The sequence below is a fragment of the Takifugu rubripes genome, chromosome 3, assembly GCF_901000725.2.
Source record: "Takifugu rubripes chromosome 3, fTakRub1.2, whole genome shotgun sequence".
Taxonomy (NCBI): Eukaryota; Metazoa; Chordata; class Actinopteri; order Tetraodontiformes; family Tetraodontidae; genus Takifugu; species Takifugu rubripes.
In genome coordinates, this window is record NC_042287.1 from 15,034,005 (window position 1) to 15,058,110 (window position 24,106).

A 24,106-nucleotide genomic window follows, 5' to 3' on the forward strand; every position below is an offset into this window, starting at 1 on the left:
TATTCATCCATCTTTGTGCGCGCGCGTGTGAGTGTGTGAGATGGTTACCAGGACGTCATTTTTAGTATAGACAGCAATTCACGAGTCTTCAGATTTATTTGCATTTTTCACTTTTCTTTAATAGAAGAAATCACGTCGTGTGAGCTTGAGGGCCGGAGAAATAAAAAGTTAGTGATTTAGCAGAAATTTGCTCCCCTTCCTGCAGGAAAACTCACAATTAAAAAGGCATCATCGACCAGCAGATTCAGGTAAGAAAATTCAGTGTATTAGAGGATACATGGATGCAGGTAAGCATTAAAAACAAACATGCATATTTATTTCCTGAGTTTAGACTGAGCCTTTTTAGTCCACGGCTTATTAACATTGTCTGTACCTGGAAATGAAGGAGAATTAAAGGATACACTCCATTACTGGTGTGTCTGTGTGTGTGTGTGCACGTGTGTGTGGGGGGGGGGGGGAATATTTTGTCATTTTGTTATTGTTTTAAAAAGAAAAAAAGCAATGCCATATGTTAAAAATGCCTCACTAACTCATCTAAAGATAGAAAATAAATCAGCAAACCATGACGAGACAACTACAGCAGAATCTGTGCAATAAAAATAAGCAATGGTTAAAATATCAACATCAGGAAATCAACCTGTGAGTTCTTAGCTCAACTTGCATTAACAGCATGCATTTTTGTCTAAAAAAAGAACACTAAAAATATAATCAACAAAAGCATATTTAACTGTGAGAAACAGATGTATCATGTTATAACAGCTGATGAATACGGTTGTATTAAAAGGACCAAAAGTGATGGCGTAGTGATTAGAGTTACAGCAGAGGGAGCATTCCTCCTGTCCTCTCGTCTTTTTCCTCTCCGTCTTTCCTTCCTTCCTTCCTCTCTCAGTATTCGCTCTGGACCTGCCAGCAGCATCTCTCCTTCTCACTTCCACATCTTTGCGTCCAACTCTGGCCAGAAGAAGATGAAGAACCATCAACGAGGCAGCGGCCGGGGCGCTGCATGTGGACGCTACCGGAGCACAACTCACCCATGTTGCAGTCTTTGGCCGCTCCTCTCTCCTTCAGCAGGTTGTTTTTGTATCCTGAGGAGCACAAATAAATAATCACACACAATCTAATGTAATCAAATAGACTTCACAGATTAAAAAATGATACACCAAATGCTGGTAAGTTACATTAGATGTCATAATTCATCTGTAAAGGGGGTTGAAAAAAACAATAACTCCCAAAAATTGATTGGATTTGGTGGGAAACAGACTTGGACTGGTTGTGGTGGAGTTTCTAACATTATGCGACAAACATCCAGCTGAAAGTAACTTTTGATATTATTACATTTGCTTTTTTTTTTTAGTTTTGCAGAAGGTTTGAGGGGGATCCGCACCTGAATTCAGCGGTTCCTGGTTACAGGTCTTCAGCTCTATGCAGTCTAAACACGTTTCACCTTCACCCACCCCGACGGCTCCTCTGCACAGAAATACTGTGAGCTCACACAATCTTTATTAAAATATTCAGATTGATCGTGCAGCCATGCCTTACCGCTCATATCTGCGCAGCTCATACTCCGTTCCTAAAAAAGGCAGACTGTCAAACGCACGGCACTTGGCTAAAAATAATACATTAAAAAAAAAACTTCTGAAAGCAGTGAAGCACCAAAGTCAAAAGCAAAATGTATTTTTACACACCTCTCTTTTTGTGACGTCTGATCAGGAGAATCAGGGCAACGACAATGAATGCCAGCAGTAAGAACATTGCCAGGAAGTAGCCCAAATGTTGCACAAAGTATCCGCGGTGATCAGGGAGGATGACATTGACCACACGTGGGTTCTCCTGGTCTTCAGTGCCTACAGAGGCAGAACTTAATGAACCTTAACCTCTCAATTAAAGGGCAGTTTGTTTCATTTGCATTTGCTCTTAACAGGCAGAGAGAGAGAGAAGCAGGAGTTAGAAATGTCAAAATACCCTCCCGTGGTAATGGCTTCCAGACCTGATGTCATGCAGCTGTTATGGTTTTTCTCCACAGAAAAACACAGGCTGACCATAAAAGATGGGGGTTGGGGGGGGCAAAGACAGGGACAGATTCTGTTTGTCTGGGTGTCTGGAGAAGTTTTCCGTTTTCACAGCAAGCAGCTGCATGCATGGAAAATAAATCAGCGACATCTTCATCGCAGCTCATGAGTGAACGCTGCAGGCTACATCTGTCATCTCCCAGTCACCCAGACTGGTCTGCAGACTCTCTCTGTGGCGGCTTGATGATCATTCTTCTACATGACAGCACAGGAGCTGGTGGGTGCGTAAAAAACGACCTCTTTAAGCTATCGGCTATAAGCGGCTCGCAGAAAAGGATCAGGAGAGAGACGTTAGCTTTGCTCTGGACTCACTTTAAAGCAGCCACGTTGGGCACTGCAGAGGGAATGATGAGGAAAACATGAACAGGCACCGTTTCTTCCAGCCCATCATCATCATCAAAACAAAGAGAAAATCATTCAAGGTCATTTTCTCCGGAGCAGCACTGTGGGGCTGCAGCCACATCCTCGCAGAAAGCCCCGATTTTCTGACAGGGGTTGTGTTGGTGGCTGTTTCATGGTGGCTAAACAGAGGACAAACCGTGATTTCAGCGGCCGCGGGCTGTGAAAAATCCGCAAGTCACGATCCAAATACATCGTCTACCGATTCAAGGACGGAAATTTCCCGTTCAGACTGCAGAATTTGCAGTTCTGTGTCCGCTCTCGCTGGTCGCAGACGCATCTGCGTCTGAGACGGCACCTTCAGGGGAGCCGGAAATAAAACCTTAAAGGTGGCGAAGTCTGAGAACTCAGGCAGGATCCATCCATCATCCATCCATCTATCTATTATCAATACATCCATCCATCCATCCATCCATCCACCTATTATCAATCCATCCATCCATCCATCCATCCATCCATCTACCTATTATCAATCCATCCATCCATCCATCCACCTATTATCAATCCATCCACCTATTATCAATCCATCCATCCATCCATCCATCCATCCATCCATCCACCTATTATCAATCCATCCATCCATCCATCCATCCATCCATCCATCCACCTATTATCAATCCATCCATCCATCCATCCATCCATCCATCCATCCATCCATCCATCCATCCACCTATTATCAATCCATCCATCCATCCATCCACCTATTATCAATCCATCCATCCACCTATTATCAATCCATCCATCCATCCATCCACCTATTATCAATCCATCCATCCACCTATTATCAATCCATCCATCCATCCATCCACCTATTATCAATCCATCCATCCACCTATTATCAATCCATCCATCCATCCATCCATCCACCTATTATCAATCCATCCATCCACCTAATATCAATCCATCCATCCATCCATCCATCCATCCATCCACCTATTATCAATCCATCCATCCATCCATCCATCCATCCATCCATCCACCTATTATCAATCCATCCATCCACCTATTATCAATCCATCCATCCATCCATCCATCCACCTATTATCAATCAATCCATCCATCCATCCATCCATCCATCCATCCATCCACCCATTATCAATCCACCCACCCATCCATCTATTATCAATACATCCATCATCCATCCACCCACCATCCATCCATCCATCTATTATCAATACATCCATCCATCAATCCATCCATCCATCCATCAATACATCCATCCATCCATCTATCTATTATCAATACATCCATCCATCATCCATCCATCCACCCATCAATACATCCATCCATCATCCATCCATCCATCCATCCATCCATCCATCCATCCATCCATCCATCATCCATCCATCCATCCATCCATCCATCCATCCATCCATCCATCCATCCACATGTGCTGCTTTACAGCGTGCTTGAAGCTCATAAAGAAAGGGATCTATATTGCAACTCATACCTTCATCTCTCCTCTTTACTTTGCTGTTTTATGTCACAGCTGGGCCAGATGTTGAACAGATGTATCAGACTTCCTTGTTTCGGCTGGTAAACATGCTTCTACCAGAGTCTGATGCACATCAGCAGGAAAGAAAAACAGTGCAGACTGAGAGGAAAGCAGAATAAACAGAATAGGAGATACGGTCAAGACGAGTGGTGAGGACTGTTGGAAAATTAGGTCAGAGGAAGGAAAAAGCACAAGATATGACCATCCACTCCCTAAATTGCTGCCTAACTCCTCTGCTCAGTCCAATTAAAATTACAAGCAGCTGTAAATGAATAAAAAAGGCAACGGAACATGGCTCCATTCCCCCTCCAGACATTTAAAGTTTTCGGTAGACAGCTCCACAAGCCTGAGCAGCAAATTATTTTCTTTGGAAAATAAACTTTTTCAGGCTATTGAATCCATTAGAGGGCTTTTTTTCTTTCTTTCTTTCTTTCTTCCTTTGCTAGCTTCTACATTCCTCCTACCTCCTCCCCCTCTTCAGCTCAAACACAAAAACAGAGGTCTGAGGAGAGAATTGGCAGGCAGAGGAACTGATTTAACTGACCAAATATGCCCTTAAATATCACCAAATTACCCTGCACCGCCACAGCCTTCTTCAGCCTGTACTGTGTAGAAGATTTTATAAAGGTTCTCCCTGGAACCAGCAGCAAACACTGTCATCCAGAACCCTCGCAGGCTTTATTTCTTTTCAACTTAAGGGGGTGCAGCAGCTCTTAAATATTCACTTCAAATTCCTCTAGAACCCTCGGAAATCTTCAACCACAAGCCTTTAATGTTTCAGGAAGGATCTGGAATCTGGAAACACGTGTTCTTTTGCATTTAAAGAGCATCTTATACCCTAAAACATGTTCCATCACTTCATAGGTTTTAGCTGGAATATAATGCAATAATATGCCAGGTTTGCCTTAAACCTGTTTATTTCTGAAGAAGAAGAATTTAACTGAATGCAGATCAGAGATATTGTGTTCGAGTTAAGAAAAAAAGAGGAGGATAATAAAGAGGTACTTAGCTGTGTAATGTACTGTCACTCAAACACATTAACTAAGAAATATGGGATAAGCATTCGCACATGTGGGATTTCTCCATGAAATCCTGAGGAACTTACTCAGCTCTGGTCTGTCGTTCTGTAAAATCCTGGGCGCTGTGGTCGGGCTGGAGGGCAGTGCAGGCCCCACGGTGAGTCTGAAGATGCGCCGCTCTTGCAGGCCACAGTAGTGATGATGCAGGTTGCAGGAGTACAGGCCTTTATCCTGCGGCTCCAAGTTGGAGATGGACAGCGAGAAATCCCCTAAAGTGAAAGCGTCCTCAGCCACGCTCATCTTCTGTCCAAAGAGCGGTCCGTAATCTCGGCGTTCTCCGGAGGCATAGAGGTCCACCAGACGGTCAGCCTTGTCGGGACGCACACCAGGGCCCTGGAAGTCCCAGTGGGCCACCTGCTGCTGGTCCTCCAGAAGGCCCTCTCTCCACAGGGGGCGCCGGTTCACACAAGGCAACGCAACAGAGCTGCCGAGCAGAACCACAAACACGGTCCTTTCTCCATCCCAGTAACGTCTCTCTTTCCGAGCTGAAAGTGTGAAAAGCATTCATATTAATTCTGGATTAAAGCATCCTGGTCTCGATGTTTATGACCCACTTCTATCCTCCTCAGATTTTCCAGCTGGTTATTTTAACTGAACTGCAGGCTGCCACATGCCAAAGGTCAGCTCCAAAAACAGGTCGACACAGCTGCTTTTTGCCCCACCCAAAAGTGTTTGGGTCAGGTGATCAGGTTGGTTCTACTTAGCTCCTCACCTGACTTGGTGACATTGAGCTTGATTTGAATGGACTGGTGAATCTGGCAGTAGTGATGGTGCAGGTTACACGTATACACTCCTTTGTCAGAGGCACCCACATCTGGAAAAACAGACAACTGTTAGCCAAAACTCTAAATAATGGCATTACGGTCACGCTGATCCTGGAAAAGAGGAGAAAGTCTCACTGTCGATCACGAGCGAGAAGTTGCCATCATTGAAGGCGGACTGACGAATTGAGATCCGTCCCCTGTTGAAGCTGTTGTAGACCCTCTGACGGGCTCCAGGAGACATGTCCAGGATTCGCTCTGAGGAAAAGTCTGGAGCGCTGCGGACCAAGTCCCAGTGCACCACTCTCTGACGGTCCTTCAGTCTGTCACGGGTCCACACCATACGAGGGCTGTGGCAGGGCAGGACGGCTGTAGAACCCGCAGGTAGCGTGATGTTCTTGGCCTCCACCACCGCGCTGAGACCGCTGCTGCTGCCCTGAGCCCATGCTAACTCAAAGAAATGAGGCAGTCAGTGCACCACTCCACACATGCACCAGCTTCATTACTGTTGTGCCCGGAGGCAAAATAAGACCTTACCTGCTGGTAGGAAAAGCACGGCAAGAACTGAAAAACAAAACGAAAGAGTTGTTGAACAGGGAAGCACTTGAGCTGCGCTAGCTGCCGGTTTGCAATCAACACTTCCAACATATCCAGACTCTTGAAACCACTTGAGCGTTTGGGTTTTACCGTCCAGGATCAGCGGAAGCATATTCACACAAAATGCACCAGATGTCAAAGTCCTCTGCTCTATTTGTTTGTGTTTTTCTGTGAGAGAAGCAGAGAAATTTCCTGCAGGGCCATTTGCTAATTCTTACACATTTTTCCCACAGAGCCATTTTATCGAGTGTTTACTGGAAGGCCAGCGGACGCGCGTGCAGCCAAAGAATACAGAGGCTCTATTCATGCTGGCTGCTGATGGCTCGTTACTGGGCCGTGATCCTGAAGATCCTGGCTCGGTTGGCTCACACTGCCTGGAGTCAAATCAAACACCTGTCAAAGTACTGCAAAATTATCATGTAAGGAAATTATGAGTATATTATGAGTGTTTTCAATGCACTATTTGTAATAAATAACACCCTGTATTACAACAGTTTTGCTCAAATGAATAGTGTTTATCGTACTGTAAACATATACTTCTAGACATCTTTGTCTTTAATAAAACTAAATGTCACCTTCTGGACTTTGAAGTCAACTTTTGCTTGTAATGTTTGCGTGGATCCAGCCTGGTGCTCAAGTGGCTTTAGTGGTGCATGGACACCTTTGAAACCTGTGTTTTAACATGTTGCTGACTCAGCCGCTCTCATCACCGCGGGCAGGTTGAGGCCCTGACTGTAAAGTCTCCCTCCCCTCAAAGTCTAAGGCCGGGCCTGAGGAGCAGGCACATGCTGATTATACGAGAAAATATGGCAAAACGGAGCCAGGAAGAGCCTTAAAATGAGCCTGTTTGAGTGAAATGACTCGATTTTGACAGATTCATCAGTGTGATGAGAATAAAATCACTGAAGCACTATTTTCTCAGATAAATTTAATGAAATATAACATCCACTGATTCAGTCATTTCCCTCCTATTACAGCTGCACAGAATTGGACTGAAGAAAAGATCCATTTCCAGATGTTTTCCTCACATATTTGTACCATATCCACATCGCATGCACTGGTGCCACAAGCGTGCACCCGTATTGTGCTGAGATGTGCGCACACACACACACACACACACACACACACACACACACACACACACACACACACACACACACACACAGGCACTGCAGGAAAGACATCATGCTGGAAAACTTCGGTGGGTTTTCTATGGAGGGGTATAAACTTTCTTTTAGAAGGTAAAACAAACTGCCGTCTCCTCTGTAATTTTCTCCTCTCGTCCCCAGACACACAAAGCCGTGACTCATGGGTCTGGTTTAACGCCGTAAAGCCTTAACAATGTGCAGTTAGGATACTCGCCATAATAACGGGCATTTGGCAATTACCAATGACCTGCAAAATCACTGCTGACACGTGTGGCCCTGGGGGGGTCGCGTGGAGAATCACTTAGCCCGCCGTCCCCAAAAGCAGAATGAAAAAGGTGTTTTGTATTGGAGTCAAACGTGAAAAATGCTTCTACTCAGCATATTTTGTGTGATTCATGTGCGTTGAGGGTGTGGGAGGTTTACTCACAGCGCCGTCACAGGATGAGAAGAAATAGAACAAACGTGCAGACGCAGCTGCACATTAAAGATGACTATTTTGATTGGACTGCCAGAAGATAAATATACAAGTTTGCTGTCAGATTTGATGTTTTTGCTTAAAACAGCAATGGTAACCATGTTTTAATGTCTCCCATGCCTCCTTTGATTGTCAATTAAGACAGAGATAATCATAAACATGTCTTGGATGGTGTCAAAGCCCCTCCTGAAGGCCTGGTAGGAGCCCACTTATGGCTAAACACTCATTACTGACACATGTAATGACTGGAGGCTGGATTGTGCTGACTCTTGTACCCAGACCGCAGTTAACTAGAAACACATTGGGCTCAAACCATAAAGACAATCCCACAGGAGCACAATGTCGAGGCAGTCAGTCATGCGGCTATTTTTTTTTTTTCTTCCTACTTTTAATGAAAGTGAATGATGCTCTATGCAGGATTTAAAAATTCGGAATATTTTAAGTTGGAGAAATTCTACTTTATGAGGCTTAGATAGAGCAGATAGAGATGTCGTAGCAAAAAAAAAACAACCAAAAAAACCCAAAAAAAGCAGCGAATCCAAAACGTGGAGAAAGTCTTACTAATAAATTATGCAAGATGAGTTATGAGTTATAATGAATTACGCAGTCATGGGAAGGCAGAAGCTGGACCACATTGAGTGTAAGTGAGAGAAAATAGGTCCAGGTCTACAAACATTACACGTCATAATGTAGTCCGTATCAATACAAGTGCAAAAATGGCACATTTAGGAAGGTGTTCTCCCTTTCTCATCGGTTTAAAAATACCCTTTTAGCACATTTATGAATGTCACTATAAGTACGTGTCGATGACGACCTATAGAACTCCAGGTACAAGTTAAACTGAAAGTAAAGACAATAGGGTAGCATTCGCTGCTGACTGGGTCTCCAAGTTTGATTACATTAAACAAAATGTCCTCAACTTATTTTTCTTGATGAAAATAGAACTTACTCTGAAAGAAAGACATGGCGAAAAAGAATCGGTGCCGGCAGGGTCGTGGTCCGGCTGAGGTGGAATGCGCATCAGTTGGTAAAACAAAAGAATGCTTCAAGTTCAGCGAGGAGCCGCCGCAGCAGCAGCAGCAGCAGCGCAGCTGGATTTTGTTGTGTTCCTGCAGGCTGGAGTCTCCAGACTCCACCTCCTCCAGCCAATGAAACCCAACACGGCTGCAGGCTCGACGGAAACAAGCAGTGGGTTGATAAATGCCTCAAGGAGTGAAAAAATACTGAGCGAAAATCTTTCGATCGGGACGTGCAGCGATCGAAATAGGAGGATTTTATATTATGAAATGATGTCGTGAGATATAGGTGATCATACCGATACGTAATGACGATAGATTTGAAAATCTGTTTTCATTATTTATGCTTCTGAGTATAAAAGGCAGAATAACCGTACTGCAGCAATGCTTATCGTACTTGTGCTGTAATCTAGATGGATAAATTATGACCCAAGGTCAAACCGGTTCCGGTGAAAAACAGGTTAAAGGTGGATGGATGGACAAATAGACAATTAAATATAAAACAGAAACGATATGGGTCTGAAAGAGTCCCATTTGTCACAGACGTATTTGTATACTCGCACAACATTTCCAGTATTGTTAAAGCTTATCAAATAAAACTACCATTACCTAAACGCTGATCTGAATAAGTGGATGATGTTCCTTTGCACAATGCTGCCATCTAGAGTAGAAACGGGGAAATACAACCAGTCTGATACAAGGTTGTCTCAACGGGGGCTCTTTATTAGATTGTAAATTTAACAAAACTAACAGAAGGGCTGCTCCCATCACAGCAACATGCTTCAGTTAAACAGAGTAAAGACTGTGCAGAGTCATAATGTAACTTGTGTTTCTTCAGTTCCGTTTTCTACTATGTTGCTTAATGAAGACCTTGGGCATAGTCCACCCTTCTGAAGCAGTCTTCAGTCCTGATCGCCTCAAAATCCTCTTTAAATCCTTTTCAAATTTTTTCTGCATGGGAACAGGCAGGAATTTTGTTATTTGGTCATTTCGGGAAAATATTAAATTTTGACACAATCCAAACATCTGGTACGTGTGCATAATAAATATAATAAATAAATGTAATAAATATCCGTGTAATGTATCATGAAAAAAAATAGTATTATAGAGTTAAAATTCCCATTTGTATCTTTATGATTACAAAATAATTACTGAACCATACGTGTTTTGACACAAGAAGATACACACCTGCTTTTTTCTCCCCCTGCCTTCCAGCACTCTTCTCCGTAAGAACTTAGTCCGTTTAAGCAGCTTCTTGTATTTGTGCCGGTTCATCTTTCTCCGTCTAATCTCCAAAACATTCTTACATTTAATGGGTGTTGTTGAACCCTCCCCATCCTCCAGAACAGGGACAGACATGGGTGGCAACACTTTCTCTTCCAGCTGCCCTACGTCTTCCTGTGGCTGAGTGGACTCCAGCAGGGGAGGGAGGGAATAGCGCAGGGAGAGCCAGCTCTCCAAAGGACTTACTGACAGTTTACGTGGCACGAGTGCATCCTCTAGTTCTGGCTCTAGTTGGACCCATCGGGGAGAAGATGTGTTGTCTGCAGCAGTTGAGTAGCTTTGTATTTTTTGTATCTGTGATGTGCAGTAAGCAGGAAAACCTGGCCGTCCATTCAAAAACTCACCACAGGTTTGAAGGGCACCTTCACATTTATGGGAAAATAAAATGTTTTGGGTTAATGGATGTTTCCAGAGCAACATAGATAAGTACAGACATGTAACCATACTTACAGGATGCGTTACGTAATAGACCGAGGCGAGGGACAATCTTCCAAGTAAACATTATTGTTGATCATCCGAGTAAAATCATAAGGAATGAGTTGACTGGTCACTTGACAACACAACAATATGATGCATTAGTTTGTGCTTAAATGTTAAAAGTATTTTAATCCAGTGTGACACAGATTGATCATCAACGTCAAAGAAGCCAATAAACGGAATCTCATTAAAGTACACGAAACAGTATTAACGGAGCAGACTTTAGTAAAAGAAATGCAAAAACAATTACAATAACCAAAATGTGAAGACTATCAAATCTTTCGATCAGATATCGTCGACCAAGCAATTTGAGCGATACAACTACATATTTGATGTCTATCACGGGAAAAGTACCCCTAATAGAATCTATACAGCCATACGTTAACCGACAACATGGTGAAAATACATTTGTACATATTTGTTTCCCACAAAGTTGACCAAATACCTTTATTAGCCTTGACCGGCAGTTTTGACTTCAATGTGACTCTGAAGCAGCACTTCCGGGGCGTGTAGCGTCATTTATTTAAGCCATTTCCTGTTTCTTCAAAAAGGAAGGTTCCGCAACCTGCGAATAGGATGGTAGGTAAACAGTGTATTACCAATAAACAAATATATAAATAAAATTGAGTATTGAGTAAAGTTTAAACATCTGATGGCAACGAAACCAACGCACCTTCTCCTTGATATTCTTACTATTTGCCTAAAATTTGTTTTAAAAAGTATGCTTGTAAAGAGCCACATTTTTCAATACAGTACATGCAACTTAATGCAAACTTCATTTTAAATGAATAGGTTATGCTATTTATGCGTGTGACGCTTTTATAGCCAGCCAGTCCAATTGTTTCATGTTCCAGTTGTGATCAGCAACATCTGATCATTTTTCTTTTTCTCCCCCGTCTTTTAGCTCTCAACAAGACATCATCAGTCTGCCAGCATTAAATAACCTGATGTGTCATATAGAGTCAAGACTTTTATTTTTTTTTAAATGCTAAAGGCAATTTCAATTCATGTTTCTGTGCAATGTTATATGAAGCAAAAAGGGCCCATAAAGTTATCAGCATATTTATTTACAATAAAAACATAAGAGCAACATCAAAACATTCAATGTAAATCCTGCTGGCTCTTTTCTATCTGTAGATCCACCATCATTATGTGATGATAAGGCAACTGAAATGATTAGCAGGATGTACTGTGAGATTTCCCTTTAACAGAGAACAATGTATAGCATTGAAAAAATGTTCTCCTATAAAACTTTCTCAAAATATGGTACAAGAAAAAAACATACTTGGCAGTAATTTCAAGGTGACAGTCGATCCCATTGTAAAACAAATGTCTATACAGTAATCACTATGTACTCCATATGTTACAAAATCAGTAGTTACATTTGAACTTATCTCTCACATTTAAAGCAAATAAATTTATATCGCTTTGTTTAGAATTGCATTGCAAATTTACCGAACTAAAGAGAACTGAGCATTGAAAAAAAGCAAAAGCATGATTAACTTCAAACCAACACAATGCCTTCATCACAGTAAAAGAAAGAGTACACATAAAATGCCACTTCAGTGTGAACCAATTAAATAAATAAAAACATATATTAACCCATAATATGAGATACAGAGAAAGCAGTTAAACCAATGATTCATAATCCATTGCAAACGCATCATAACTCAGTTGTGTTACAATTTCTAAGAGACCAGCATTTAAATCTTTTAAATGTATGCGTTCGACAAGGATGCTGGACCAAACTGCAGCCCCTTGTTTGTCTTCAAAACATCTCAAAGCAGGATAAATATCTCAAGTTTGCACTTTTGAGATTTAAGGCCATTTCATCAGATCTACAATATTCTCATCAGTGTGAAATATTTAGGTTAAGTTTTGATTCTACCCACAAATCAATACAATTATTGATTAGAACACAAGGGCATTGCAGCTGATGTTCAGCCTTTTTTGATATATTTGATGTATTTGATATTATTCAAAGCAAGAGATTATTGTGGAAGCATAAACTGTGATTGGGTGAACTCATCAGGGTTATTGTGTCACATCTCTTCTTCAATGTGGAACCAACAGCAGAGCTTCAACAACAAAAACTGAATCAAACTTGTACACACACATACATATATATTGTTGTTTTGTTTTTTTTCCTCCCACAAATAAAACTCTAACATATGAATGTTACACGTGAATGTGCACTTTTGAAACAAGTGGTGTGGTAAAACCTCACACCAACACTCACAGCTACGTGACAGAGGTGTGAACAAGCAGAGAGGGGAAAAGAGTGGAGCCAAACAACACTGTGCAAAAGCAGGAGCCTCTACGTGCGTCATCATCTTCACAGCATCTTCCTGCACTTTGGCCTCTGCTTGAGCAGCAGACCGACCACACCACATGGACTCTCCGTCTTCCTCTTTGTCCACCTCATCTTCGTCTCTCTCAAGGCTGGTCATGACCAGCACCAGCGCTTGCCTCGTGTCCCGGAGGGACGGTGACTTGTGGGAATGCTTTGGAGATAAAAAAAATAAATGTTGACATGGATTCCACTCTGATAATTCTTGATGATATGAAAGAACATTTGTGAGCACCGCTCTCAAAAGTCTGAGTAGGAGAAAAGCAAACACAGTGACAAAACATTATATATATATTTTGGAAATCTTTGTGCAAACAATCAAACCTGAAGATGGAGTTTCAGGATGCAACTAGGTCGGAGGAGTTAACAGTTCTGTAAAGAGAGATTTATGAGCAACAATTAAAGGTGGATCAGCAAAAACAGCAAAAACAAACATTTTGTGGTCGATTTTAGAAACTCACAGATGAGGACTGATGGTCCTGTGGCCGCTCCAGCTTGATACGAATGTCCGTCCCCTTCCCACGTTCAAGTTTACCAACACCTGAAGAAAAATGATGTCATTCAGGCATACCTATATACAGACGGTGGATGCTTGTGGATGCTCTGTGGTAAAAAGGGTGTTTCCACATGCCTGGAGAGTTACCTCGACTGGTGGTACTGGCGCTGCTGTTGCTGTCCTCCAGCCACGTGCTGTAGGTGAAGGAGTCTCGCTTGTGCGGCGTGCCGGCAGACGACAGGCTCTCCTGGAGAGTGCACAGAGGTGTGTCACATCACGTGATTCATGCGCATGACTCTCAGCCTTGAGCAGGAGGCTGGTGCACGGTGAATGTGCTCACCATGCCCGTGTCATAGTCCTCTGTGGTCTCTGTCTCGTTCTCCTCCACCACACTGGCTAAGCTGCTGTCATTGGAGGAGGAGCGGGAGAGGTCTTGACCCTCGGGGATGGATGGGGCCCTGCAGCCGAGATAAGAACTAGACCCTGGGTTAACCGCTCCAGCACAAGCACACCTGTGATCAACCTTTGCACTTGGTGAGGATCGTTTGGTGTTTAAACAAAGGATCCATGTGGGTTTTGAGCAATAATCCGATTAGTGTACACACCTGTTCTTGGTGGTAATCAGAACCTCTGGAGAACTTTGATTAGATGAGTTCTCAGATTTGGGGTCTTGGGAGACGTGGCCACTGTCAGGGGTCTTCTGGGTATTTGAGGAATTCTCTCTACTGAAGAAAAAAGGGTGAAAAATTATTTTAGATTTCAGCTTTAAACTAGAACGTGTTCAATAATGGTCACAAATGAATGAATGAGTCTTTTAATAAATGTAACTATTTGGCAATGAATACATCCAGACATCAAACCTATCATCCAAATGACATTTCTGCTCAGATTTAATGCAAAGGGTTTTTTATTGTTTATTTACCTCCTCTCCTGGACTTCTTGAATGTTTTCTATTCCAATGGCACTGCTTCTCCTCGAGCTAAAAGGACCAGACTTTTTCCTGGTTGGGCTCTTCCCCGGAATTATCAAAGACTGGCAGAAAAAAGAAGGTCGCTATCAAAATTACTGATCTTTCAGGCACCTTTAAATTATTCTTATCATGCTCATCTCCAAGGAAAGAGAGCTGAGATAAGAAGAAAATATTATTTGACTTAAGGATTCGTGAAGTGCAGAATTAATCAGTTATTTTGAAACACATTGTTCTGAAGTTTAAATGTAAACAGCAACATTGAGATAAATGTGTATTCATGTCGTTAATGCCGATTTTTCATTAAATCTTGAAATTAAAGATGGATTTAAAGGCTTCAGGGCCTTCCACTTAAATGAGCTTTATTTAAGTTTGCTCATTCAATCTCTTCTTAAAGCTCTAAAAAAGAACTTCAAAAGGACTTTAGTTGAATATAGTTTTAAAGACCAGGGCAGAAGGTTTTCTTTATATTATAGTTTCACTCTATTCTATGGAACTTTATTATTTGCATGTGAGTAAGTTGATTGAATGGGTATTTCTTTTTGCGAAATGAATGTAATTTGTTACCATTTGTTCACTGAATAAAGTGCAAATATCACAGACGCATCACAGAATACAGAGTCTGTTGGATATCTTCAAACAGAGATAGGTGAGCGGGCAGGATGCAGTCAAATAATGAAGGCAAAAAGAAGCAAAAAAAAATTTAGACATGAACCTCTTCTACTGTTCCTATCCCTATGGCACTGCCTCGTCGTCCATATTTACTGGGACTTTTGCCTGGGACAAGCAATGACTGAGCCACACAGAAAGAGAGGAGATACAGAGACAGAAAGAGAGAGATGACGATGAAAAGAGAGGAGAGACAGATAAAGGAGGGGTGAGAGGAAAAACATGAGATATATACAAATATATATGAGTAATCAATACAGTAAGACATGTTGCTCAAACAAAATAAGACATGCGTCAGCTGGAGAATACAAGGAGGGACATTTTGGCTCCATGGGTGCAAAACAGGCAGCTGATGAGAGAAGAGAGATGAGGCAGTTATGTGAATCATACGCCCGTGAGCAAGAAGAAGAGACGGAAACAGCGGAGGAGGACAAACAAACATTTTACATCAGGGCTATGGACAGAAGCAAGCGTTCATTAGACAGCAGCGTTGGTTATTTAAATGTCAAGGTCGTTTTTTAAACAGTGTCACAATCCCACCCTGAAAATGAGCAAACATTTTAACTACTACCCAGGGGGGGGAAAATTCAAGCGAGGACCTTGCATCTACAAATGGCTTCACAAACACAGCCATGTTTGTGAAGAAGCTGTGATCCTTCAACCAAACACGTTTGTGTGTTGTGTAGATTGACTCAGGATAACAGGAGGTAATCAGTTACAATGTTACACCAGCCCAGTCATAAAACCTGGCTACTGCTCCCATTTTAACCAAGAATTTGTGGATAAAATCTGTTGGCATGGGTGGTTTTAGAGCCTGTGCTCCAAATTTACACTTCCTTACACAATATTTGGAGATACAAGGTTTTGACTTGATAGCAGGGTGTGTTATTATCATGCACACACAAACAAGCCACAACCTGCATTGAATAAAATTCAAGTGAGAACTCCTGAACAGTGGAGATGTATGAAGATACCAAAAAAAAAAAACCAGGAAGGATTAGAAACAGTTTAATTCCTGAGGAAAAAAATGTGTCCTTGCATCATTCAAGGCTACGTGTGACTGGTCCCGTTAGGTGGTGGTGAGACAGTGTGAAACTGAGCGCCAAGTTTAAGAACCAAGCATAAATGCTGCACCCAAGAGGCCTTCTTTGTGAGATGTTAGTGCAGCAGGCAAGTGAGGAGGCAAGAAACCGCAGAACTGCTGAGGGAGGCACGGAAAGTCCAGGTGGAGTAGTGCCGTACTTACTATCCCTGGGAATTTATGACCCTCGGCAGGTTCATGGCTAAAGCTGCTGAGGTTACTGGAGACTGAGTGTGTCTTCTTGAGAGCAGAGCCCATGGCATCCATTGAGTGGCTCCTGCTGCGGATCACCCGCTACAGAGAGAGATGAAGGGGAGGAGGAGATATATTCAGATGGCGCTGACCGATGTGACCCCTCAGCATCGCTGTTACAAGCCAACAGTAGCCTTGGGGCTGAACACTGACCGGTGCAGGCAGAGAGCTCTGTCCTGATTCTAATCCCGACAGACAAAAAGAAGCGACAGAGAACATCGCTAAGCTTTAGTGGCCGGAGGGCGCTTTGGATGAGTCACTATATGTGGAGAGGAGGTGAGAGAAAAGAGTAGAAGGGCCAAGTGGCTCACGGATGTCTGACCGCACTAAGTTTAAACACAGCCAGGAGACGTTTAAAGCCCGGGTCACCTCATTTGCATGCACACAACAGAGCGAGGAGGTAAAGGAAAAATCTCTCCAGTGCTGTTAATACTTCCATGTAAAGGGGAGAGAATTTGAAGAACGAGCACTGGTGCACGCTGGAGCGATACAGACAGCCGTCAGAAAGCAAGAGGAAGGAAGATTTGGAGGTCAGCAGTGGTGGTTTCCAGCAGGACTGAGCAGCAGAGCCCCTCTTCCTCCTCAGACTGAGAAAAGGTTGACTCACAGGTTAGTCAGAAGAAAAGGTCTTCAGACAGATGTTAGAGGGGCTAGTAGAGCGGTGGTTAGTTCCAGGGCTGCACTGCTGCTGCAGCGTGATGAGAACAGCAGCACCGAGGGATGGTTTGTGGAGTGTGTTTTAGAGACGTGTTAGTTCTGTTATAACAGCTTTGCCTTTACAGGATCGAGGCGATTGTAAAAATATTGGATTAAAAATAACTATAATCATTAATGTTACAAATATTATTTACACAATGGATATTTAACTAAACACTGGCTCATAACATTTTACATTTTTGGCTCTTAAAAAATATTGATAATTAAATACCGATAAATTTTATAGTCATCTTCAATTTGAGTTTCTTTTATCTAAGGAATATACAATATGTTATTATCCAGCCTGGTTTGATCCAAACATTTAGAAGGGTAATCTTTAGTCCCCCACCAAACAGTTAATAAGACTTAATCTTAAAATATTGATTGACAATATTATGTTTTTTCACCAAACAAAAGCTACACGTCCAGCCTTTTGATGCAATGATAGCATTAATGCTTCTTTTGGCTGTATAAAGCCCTGACCTCTACCATGACCTCTGTAGTTACCTTAAAGGACTCAAAGAAGCCCCCTCCTCCTCCACTCCCATTTTCCATTTTGTCATCTTCGCCTCCAACACCCATCATGGCCTGGCTGTTCAGGTGGAGCTCCTCATAAAGGGTCTCTAACAAGGCAGACCGCGTTCTCTCCTGTTACATCCAAGGAGAGCAAACTGTAAAAATGTGAACAAGACGTTAAAATGGCCAGATTTGAAAAACTCACCTCTAATTTAGCAAATTTCTCAGATCTGTAACAAGCATATTCTGCATTGATGAGCTTAGTAAAAAGGAATTCATGGAATTCAGGTCCCTGGAAGGAGAGTGCAGAAAAAGGAGCAGAAATCAAAGAGAGGCGGAACATCAGCAGACAACGCAGCAAGTTTCACTCTTTTTACTTTTGTAAAGACGGCAGGATTTGGGAGAGCCGGGCCAAAGAAGGGGACGTCATCCCGGGCTGTCACCGACACCTAAAAATGAAACGGTAATGGGTTTACATGCATGTTGCACATGCACCAAGTCGAGCAGTAAAGGAACAGCGGTTACCCTGTAGAGAACATCTTTCGAGCACTGGTTGACAACTTGCACCACGATGTAGGCGTGGAGAAAGTTGGAGGCAATCATGTCTGGTACAAAGGGCGTGTTTTCATCTTGGAACACGATGGCAACGATGTCGTTCCCTATGTGTCTCTTCCTCTGCAACTGAAACACGCAGAAATTAGTTAATTCAGGTGGTTGAATCCAAGCCAAAATGCCTCCCTTGAGACAGTCATTTGTTATCTGCAGTTCTCAGACGTAATACAGTATTTGAGTTTGAGACAAAAATGGGGAGGATTAGTGAGGCACAAATTGTCACAGTTGCCTTCATTAAACCAATAAAATTCAAAGAACATTGTAAGTTTTTTGAACATTAGCAAGAAGGAGTTTGCCATTTGTCCAGTGAATGATGGTAATAATTGACTATAAAAAGAGAAATGGGAGTTATAGCAACTCTAAATGTAATAATAGTATAGTCCTGCTTTGGGTAGAATGTTGATTTCAGAAGCTGTGAACCTTTTTCACAAGAAATTTTCTTGTTTTTGCTTGTTGATTCGAACAGCAGCGTGGAATCGTGTATTTGCGCCATCAGGGGGCGCTGTTTCAAGTAACAGCAGTTTTCAAACGGACTGAGGCACAGACGGAGCCAGTTTAACACCTACTGATGCTGAGAAGGCTGAACATATAGATGTTACCTCATCGATGTTTGGGCCACAAAAAAAGGATAAACAACATATGGTGTGTGAGCTCTGATTCATTTTTAGTTGGTGTATGTATCTTAGACATGGAGGACTGAGAAGGAACGTTGCAAAAATGGGGGGAAAAAAAACAAAGGCTGGAGTGATTTTTTGTTTACCAGCAATATAGGGTTATTATGCAGATGTCTAAATGCTGCTTGTGCGCTGGAAGGTTCATGCAAATGCATGATACTAAATTACCCAGGGGAAACATGTCTGACTGCACACGGTGAATCACAAAAGGTGTATTGCATTTCAGTACCTGCTGGGTGTCCCCTTCTGTGTAAGGCAGCTTTGTGGACACGTGGAACATGACCTCTTTGTTGCGAAAGTTACAGTAGACAGATTCAGTACCGGTCTGCCCGTGAGTCACGTCTAACCCACCGCGGAAACTGCAAGTACATAGAGATCACCTCTAAAAGGATATTCTTTATCATGCAGTCTCACAGGCATAAAGCCTGTAGATAACCTGAGACAGTCTCATTTATTAACCAAACGGGAGGGAGACAGGCACAGCTGCGGATGCTGATTCCTCACCCTTTAAAGTTGTGCAGCTCAATTTTCTCCCCAAGGAACTCCAGGAATTCTACAAAGGCTGGACTCTCATCGTTGTTTCCAAATAATTCCTCCTCCGAAGTCTGTGGACATGCAAGGAGATTTGGGTAGCAGTGAGTGGACAGTTTGGGTTGTTTTGAAAATGTCCCACACGCAGCTTTAAGGTCACTCTCTCAGTGGTGCACGTGAACTAGGATGAGTTTGTGTTGTTGTTCCATTATAAGCATATTTGCGTTTGAGACCGCCGATCGGTGACACAAGTACAGTGTCTATAAAAGGAGGTGTCACGTGGGATTCACTGAAGCTTTTGCCATAATGATCAGCTGTGGCCGACAGTTAATTATGTGGTGCCAGTAAGAGGAGGGCTGATGTGAACATAAAAAGCACCGCTTCAAAACAAGACAGTGCACGAGGAGCGGCACATTCACTGGCAGCCTTAATAAAACACGTCACGTTTTATGCAGCATGGGAATGGATGCAAAAACCTTGTGGTCCACAATGAGGAAGAGGCCTCTCACTGTCTCCTTGAGATGGCCCTTCATTTACAACGTATTTAATAATTTATTTTAACCGCAGCTTTAAGGGAGTGTGATCTCCAGACAGCAAGTGCTGCATTTAAAGGCAAAATGTCGGCAGAAAAAAACGTTCAAGGGCTCTTTAGGTTCCGCCTTTGTGCCCAACAGAGCTGTGATTGCCTTAGTAAAGGAGAGCGAGTGTCGGAGGCGGCCCCCGGTGACGGTGCTGGCAGAACGAGCTGAGGAAATCACAAACCACAAGGTTTCGATTTTCTTTTCACTCAGAGGCCGATTTCAGCAGCCAAGAAGGGAATACAGAAGGTGTTTGGATTCTTTGTTGCTCACCTGTCCAAACTTTTGATAAATGACCCCAAACTTGAAATTGTTGCTTATGACGTGTTCATCGAAGGTAACAATAAGTCTCGAAGCCTGTAAATAAGCAAAAACAAAGGTTTTATTTGTAATTGTTTGAGTTAATACTGGGTCGAAGTGAGTCAAGCTGTATGTGCTCTTGATTCTACGGGTTTTCTTTTTAAATCCAGGTCCAGAAGAAAAACTAAGTAATTTACATACAAACCAAACAGGATCTTACTTTTGGGTAAAGGACAGGGAAGAAGCGGTCCACGTTCACATCTTCACAGACAAGCTTGGAAGAAAAAATAAACAAGGAAACATCAGACCATGTTTGATGTGGTAAATCGGCTACAGATTGAGTTGATCTCTTCTTACCTTCGCCATTTGCACCACGTTGGGAAACTCCGTCAGACAGGAAATCGGGATCACATCGTGGTAGGTTTTCAGCTTGTTCCTGGTGGAGTTAGAACACACATCAAAACCTTTTAATGTCGGGCAACAGAAACGATCAGCTGGGAAGGAATGATCCGACGTAGCTCATCGTCAAAACTTCCCCACCCTGGTCTGGCTTGTCCCTGGCTCCCTCCATCCCCACCCACGCACTGCCCTAAATACTCCATCTGTTACTCTGCAGCGGGAACGATGGTGCTGTTAACACTCTGCAGCTTTACGGTTCCTATGATAACACCTGTTCCGGGAGGGTGCATTTACTCACTTAACACTCAGCATTTTAGGAATAAAAAAAAAGAACAAATACGTAGATTAATGGTGCAATTTCTGCTATTTTTCGAATGATCCATTGAGGATTCGGAATGGGGGTGAGGACAAAGGTTGTTTTTTAAAACAGGTTTTCTAAATTAAAATAAATTACACTGCAGCAGCAACACAAATGAGCTTTACCTGAGCATTAATCGGAGATGTTCCTGGTCGCCGATCACGTCGTATTTCAAAGAGAACACCAGGTGTCCAAGGACGCTGTCCACGGAATAATAATTAAAGTGTTCCTGAGGGCAGAGACACAGCCATTAGTATTTGTCAGCAACACAGGGCAGAGGTCTCAGAACCTTTCCCTCCTACGTTGTTTCTCTTCTACTGCAGGAAAAGATGATTTCATATTATGCATGTGTGAGAACAGGTGGCAAAGCCCAACGCAGCAGCAATGGCTGCAATATGGACGAGATGCAGAACAGGGAGGCGAGGAGGACGTCTTTTATTTGACTGTAATGTTTATGGCTTATTCATATCATTACGCTGACATCTATGAAAACAGACTGCGCAGTAAAACTGATGTCAGTGAGGGAAAAAAACAAGTTCTGGCCATTTGAAGTCATTGATAAAAGCATAAATAGGATTTGTTGAAGTGCTTCTGGGTGCGGCCTTGCTTTATCGAGTACTTGGGTCGCTGGTTGGATTTGCTCCAGGGTTTCATGCGCACACAGAAAATCATGGATAAGGATTTTCCCGATTTTCTGAAACGTGAGAGTTTGAGAAACGTGCTTCTGAAACTAGAGCTGATTAAAACTGGGCGAAGCTACCCATGAATGAGCAAGTGGGAGTAAGTGCATGCAGAACCCCCGGATAACGAAACCCTTTAGTTCTGTAGCATTTTTTATGCATTATATAGGATATAGTGTGCATGATCTCCTGCCCTGCGCTGCACGAAGGGGCTAACCTTGCCTAAGAAGTGTTTCCGGTAGATCGTAGCCGAGGCGTTGCACTCCAGCTTGGTGCGTGTGGTCGGTGACAGCGGCTGCAGCTGTTGGCTGTCTGCTGTGTCGCTGAGCTCATGGTTCATCCCTTCGATCCAGTAACCCCCAAACTGTGGCAGGAGGATGAGAGGAAAGGGGCTTTTTCTGCCCAACACCTATCCCCAAAAGGAAAAGAGCAGGAGAAAAAAGATCAATGTGCAAATAATTCCAAGACATAAATGAAATTAAACATTATTGTCCTACCTCATGGACACTCGGGTATGGAATATAGTCCTCCTCAGTCTGGGAAAATAGAAAAAGCAGGTTTGCTTCTTCATAAACAAAAAGGACAAAAATAACCACAGTGTCCATTTTTACAGTCCCAAGTGACGCCTTTTCAGATGAATTGCATAACGGTTATGCAAGAAAGATCCCCCGACAGCTCCAGTGAATCACTGAATTGATTAATAAAAGTGTTACGCTGCTGTTATAACATGGCAATCCTGTCAGAACCTTCTGTTTCTTTTCACAAAGAAAACACCCTCCCACAGTGTAAACTTAACGGTGAGATCTGAGAGCAGGACTTTGAATTTTGCTGCGCTAATGTGCAGCAAAGTAATCAGGCAAGCGAGATATGGCGGGGACCATGACCGCCCCAACTTGACGATGCTCGTACCTTGAGTGGAGGAGGGAAGGTGACCCTCTGCTCATCCATCCTGTTGCCCTAAAAGAGAGGGTGTGATAAGAAATGAGAGAAACTATGCACAGATGCAAATTACTACAGAGAACCGGGTCACATTCATGTATGACCACAGCGAATCAAAGGGAGAGAAAGATGACATCATTGCATAACAACAACAACAATGTGTTTTCTCAGGAGATATGCAGCAGGCAACATAACCAGAGAGGAGGGAAGATGCAAGAAAGAGATAAAACACATTCAAAGAGAGGCCGCGCTGAAAGGTAGTTAACAGAGGCCAGAGAGAAGACGTTCGGGAGCCACTGCAAAGGAGACGTTAATGACACTCTGGGGATCTCAGAGATGCTCAGCTAACTGACACTGTAACACCCACTGGACCGTTGGGCCTCACGTGTGTGCATCTGTGACGCAGAGAAAGAGACGAAGTAACACTGAGGTCGAGTGTTTTTTTAATTACCGTATTATTCATACTTGTGACATGGACTCTACCATTGATGAACTAATTACTACAGACACAAAAGACGGTGGTGTTTGGGAACGCATGATTGAGGTAAACATCCTTGTAGGAGCCGCAGCAAACAGGAGATAGTGGTTGAAGGGACACGCTGAAACAACAGTTTGACCGTTCTATCTTAGACTGGAATCTGCCCTCTGCGGCCTCCAGAGACAACAGTCGGTGGGTACAGAGTGTACCGAAACTGCAGCCAAGGCTGCAGAGTTAGGAGGAGACACGCAGGTTAGTTTTGCGGCGAGTAAAAGCTCAAAAAGGCGATATCGGGCACGGAGATCGATGAGCCATCTTACCTGCATCTTTTCAATCATTTCAAATAAAGCTGAGGTCTGCAGAGAGGAGAGCGAGATGAAATGTTTGAGTTGCTTTTCGCTGGACGCTCAGGTTAATTTATTTCTGCAGCAGTGAGGGTGATTATTAGACTGAGACCGGCTCGTTGTGGGGAGCCGTGCAGCCAGGAAGGACATAAAAAAAGCACATTTTATGTGTTGCCAGCCGTGTGCTTCGCTGCCTTTATGTCCAAATTGTGTCTGCTCATGACAGACTCAGTTAGTCTAAAAATGATCATGACTCTGGTTTTATTTAGAAAATGTTGATTAGACAAATATAACCTCATTTCAATAGTTTAAGTTTTGCCACACTAAAAACTCCCAAACCAAAACCTGTCCTGACTGTTGTCTGATTTTGAAGTGAAAATTTAGTA

The 24,106-nt window shown here is 42.9% G+C and overlaps 3 protein-coding genes across 19 annotated transcripts in view; all 3 read right to left on the reverse strand.

The window, feature by feature from the left end:
- Positions 1–99: 99 nt before the first annotated feature.
- Positions 100–9,139, reverse strand: LOC101067091 (matrix remodeling-associated protein 8-like). The gene is made up of 10 exons (XM_011602689.2): positions 8,973–9,139; positions 6,341–6,367; positions 5,942–6,250; positions 5,755–5,856; positions 5,069–5,527; positions 1,686–1,844; positions 1,540–1,570; positions 1,385–1,467; positions 1,032–1,085; positions 100–951 (listed from the first exon to the last, which is right to left on the reverse strand). The coding sequence occupies exons 1-10, from the start codon at positions 8,986–8,988 to the stop codon at positions 926–928; spliced, it is 1,266 nt and encodes a 421-aa protein (XP_011600991.1). The 5' UTR covers positions 8,989–9,139; the 3' UTR covers positions 100–925.
- Positions 9,140–9,741: 602 nt separating this feature from the next.
- Positions 9,742–11,325, reverse strand: aurkaip1 (aurora kinase A interacting protein 1). The gene is made up of 4 exons (XM_003963457.3): positions 11,246–11,325; positions 10,774–10,873; positions 10,228–10,685; positions 9,742–9,990 (listed from the first exon to the last, which is right to left on the reverse strand). The coding sequence occupies exons 2-4, from the start codon at positions 10,823–10,825 to the stop codon at positions 9,874–9,876; spliced, it is 627 nt and encodes a 208-aa protein (XP_003963506.1). The 5' UTR covers positions 10,826–10,873; positions 11,246–11,325; the 3' UTR covers positions 9,742–9,873.
- A 521-nt stretch (positions 11,326–11,846) lies between these two features.
- The window catches only part of rap1gapa (RAP1 GTPase activating protein a), a 29,691-nt gene continuing 17,431 nt past the window's right edge, over positions 11,847–24,106 (reverse strand). For 8 of the 17 annotated variants that reach the window (XM_029833387.1, XM_029833393.1, XM_029833395.1 and 5 more), the window contains 23 exons: positions 23,697–23,732; positions 22,869–22,916; positions 22,457–22,495; positions 22,177–22,368; positions 21,405–21,508; positions 20,880–20,958; positions 20,743–20,796; positions 20,496–20,579; positions 19,618–19,718; positions 19,343–19,472; positions 18,353–18,508; positions 18,205–18,276; positions 18,033–18,119; positions 17,819–17,959; positions 16,529–16,657; positions 15,329–15,406; positions 14,569–14,678; positions 14,252–14,371; positions 13,987–14,122; positions 13,782–13,893; positions 13,612–13,691; positions 13,475–13,522; positions 11,847–13,304 (listed from right to left, as the gene is read on the reverse strand). In XM_029833387.1, the coding sequence (XP_029689247.1) occupies positions 13,514–13,522; positions 13,612–13,691; positions 13,782–13,893; positions 13,987–14,122; positions 14,252–14,371; positions 14,569–14,678; positions 15,329–15,406; positions 16,529–16,657; positions 17,819–17,959; positions 18,033–18,119; positions 18,205–18,276; positions 18,353–18,508; positions 19,343–19,472; positions 19,618–19,718; positions 20,496–20,579; positions 20,743–20,796; positions 20,880–20,958; positions 21,405–21,508; positions 22,177–22,368; positions 22,457–22,495; positions 22,869–22,916; positions 23,697–23,732 (2,097 nt within the window). In that variant the 3' untranslated portion in view covers positions 11,847–13,304; positions 13,475–13,513. The remainder of the gene's footprint in view (positions 13,305–13,474; positions 13,523–13,611; positions 13,692–13,781; positions 13,894–13,986; positions 14,123–14,251; positions 14,372–14,568; positions 14,679–15,328; positions 15,407–16,528; positions 16,658–17,818; positions 17,960–18,032; positions 18,120–18,204; positions 18,277–18,352; positions 18,509–19,342; positions 19,473–19,617; positions 19,719–20,495; positions 20,580–20,742; positions 20,797–20,879; positions 20,959–21,404; positions 21,509–22,176; positions 22,369–22,456; positions 22,496–22,868; positions 22,917–23,696; positions 23,733–24,106) is intronic. The other 9 variants (XM_029833388.1, XM_029833390.1, XM_029833383.1 and 6 more) reach the window with 7 other exon arrangements.

Bases quoted from the DNA above. Each gene is read 5' to 3' on its own strand.
- LOC101067091 (XM_011602689.2), bottom strand. The intron at 1,571-1,685 runs GTGTGTAAAAAT...TGCCTTTTTTAG, and splicing joins CAGACGTCACAAAAAGAGAG to GAACGGAGTATGAGCTGCGC. The intron at 1,086-1,384 runs GTGCGGATCCCC...TGTGCTCCTCAG, and splicing joins CCAGGAACCGCTGAATTCAG to GATACAAAAACAACCTGCTG.
- aurkaip1 (XM_003963457.3), bottom strand. From the start codon at position 10,825: ATGTTTACTTGGAAGATTGTCCCTCGCCTCGGTCTATTACGTAACGCA. The intron at 10,686-10,773 runs GTAAGTATGGTT...ATAAATGTGAAG, and splicing joins TCTATTACGTAACGCATCCT to GTGCCCTTCAAACCTGTGGT. The intron at 9,991-10,227 runs GTGTGTATCTTC...GTTCCCATGCAG, and splicing joins GCAGGGGGAGAAAAAAGCAG to AAAAAATTTGAAAAGGATTT.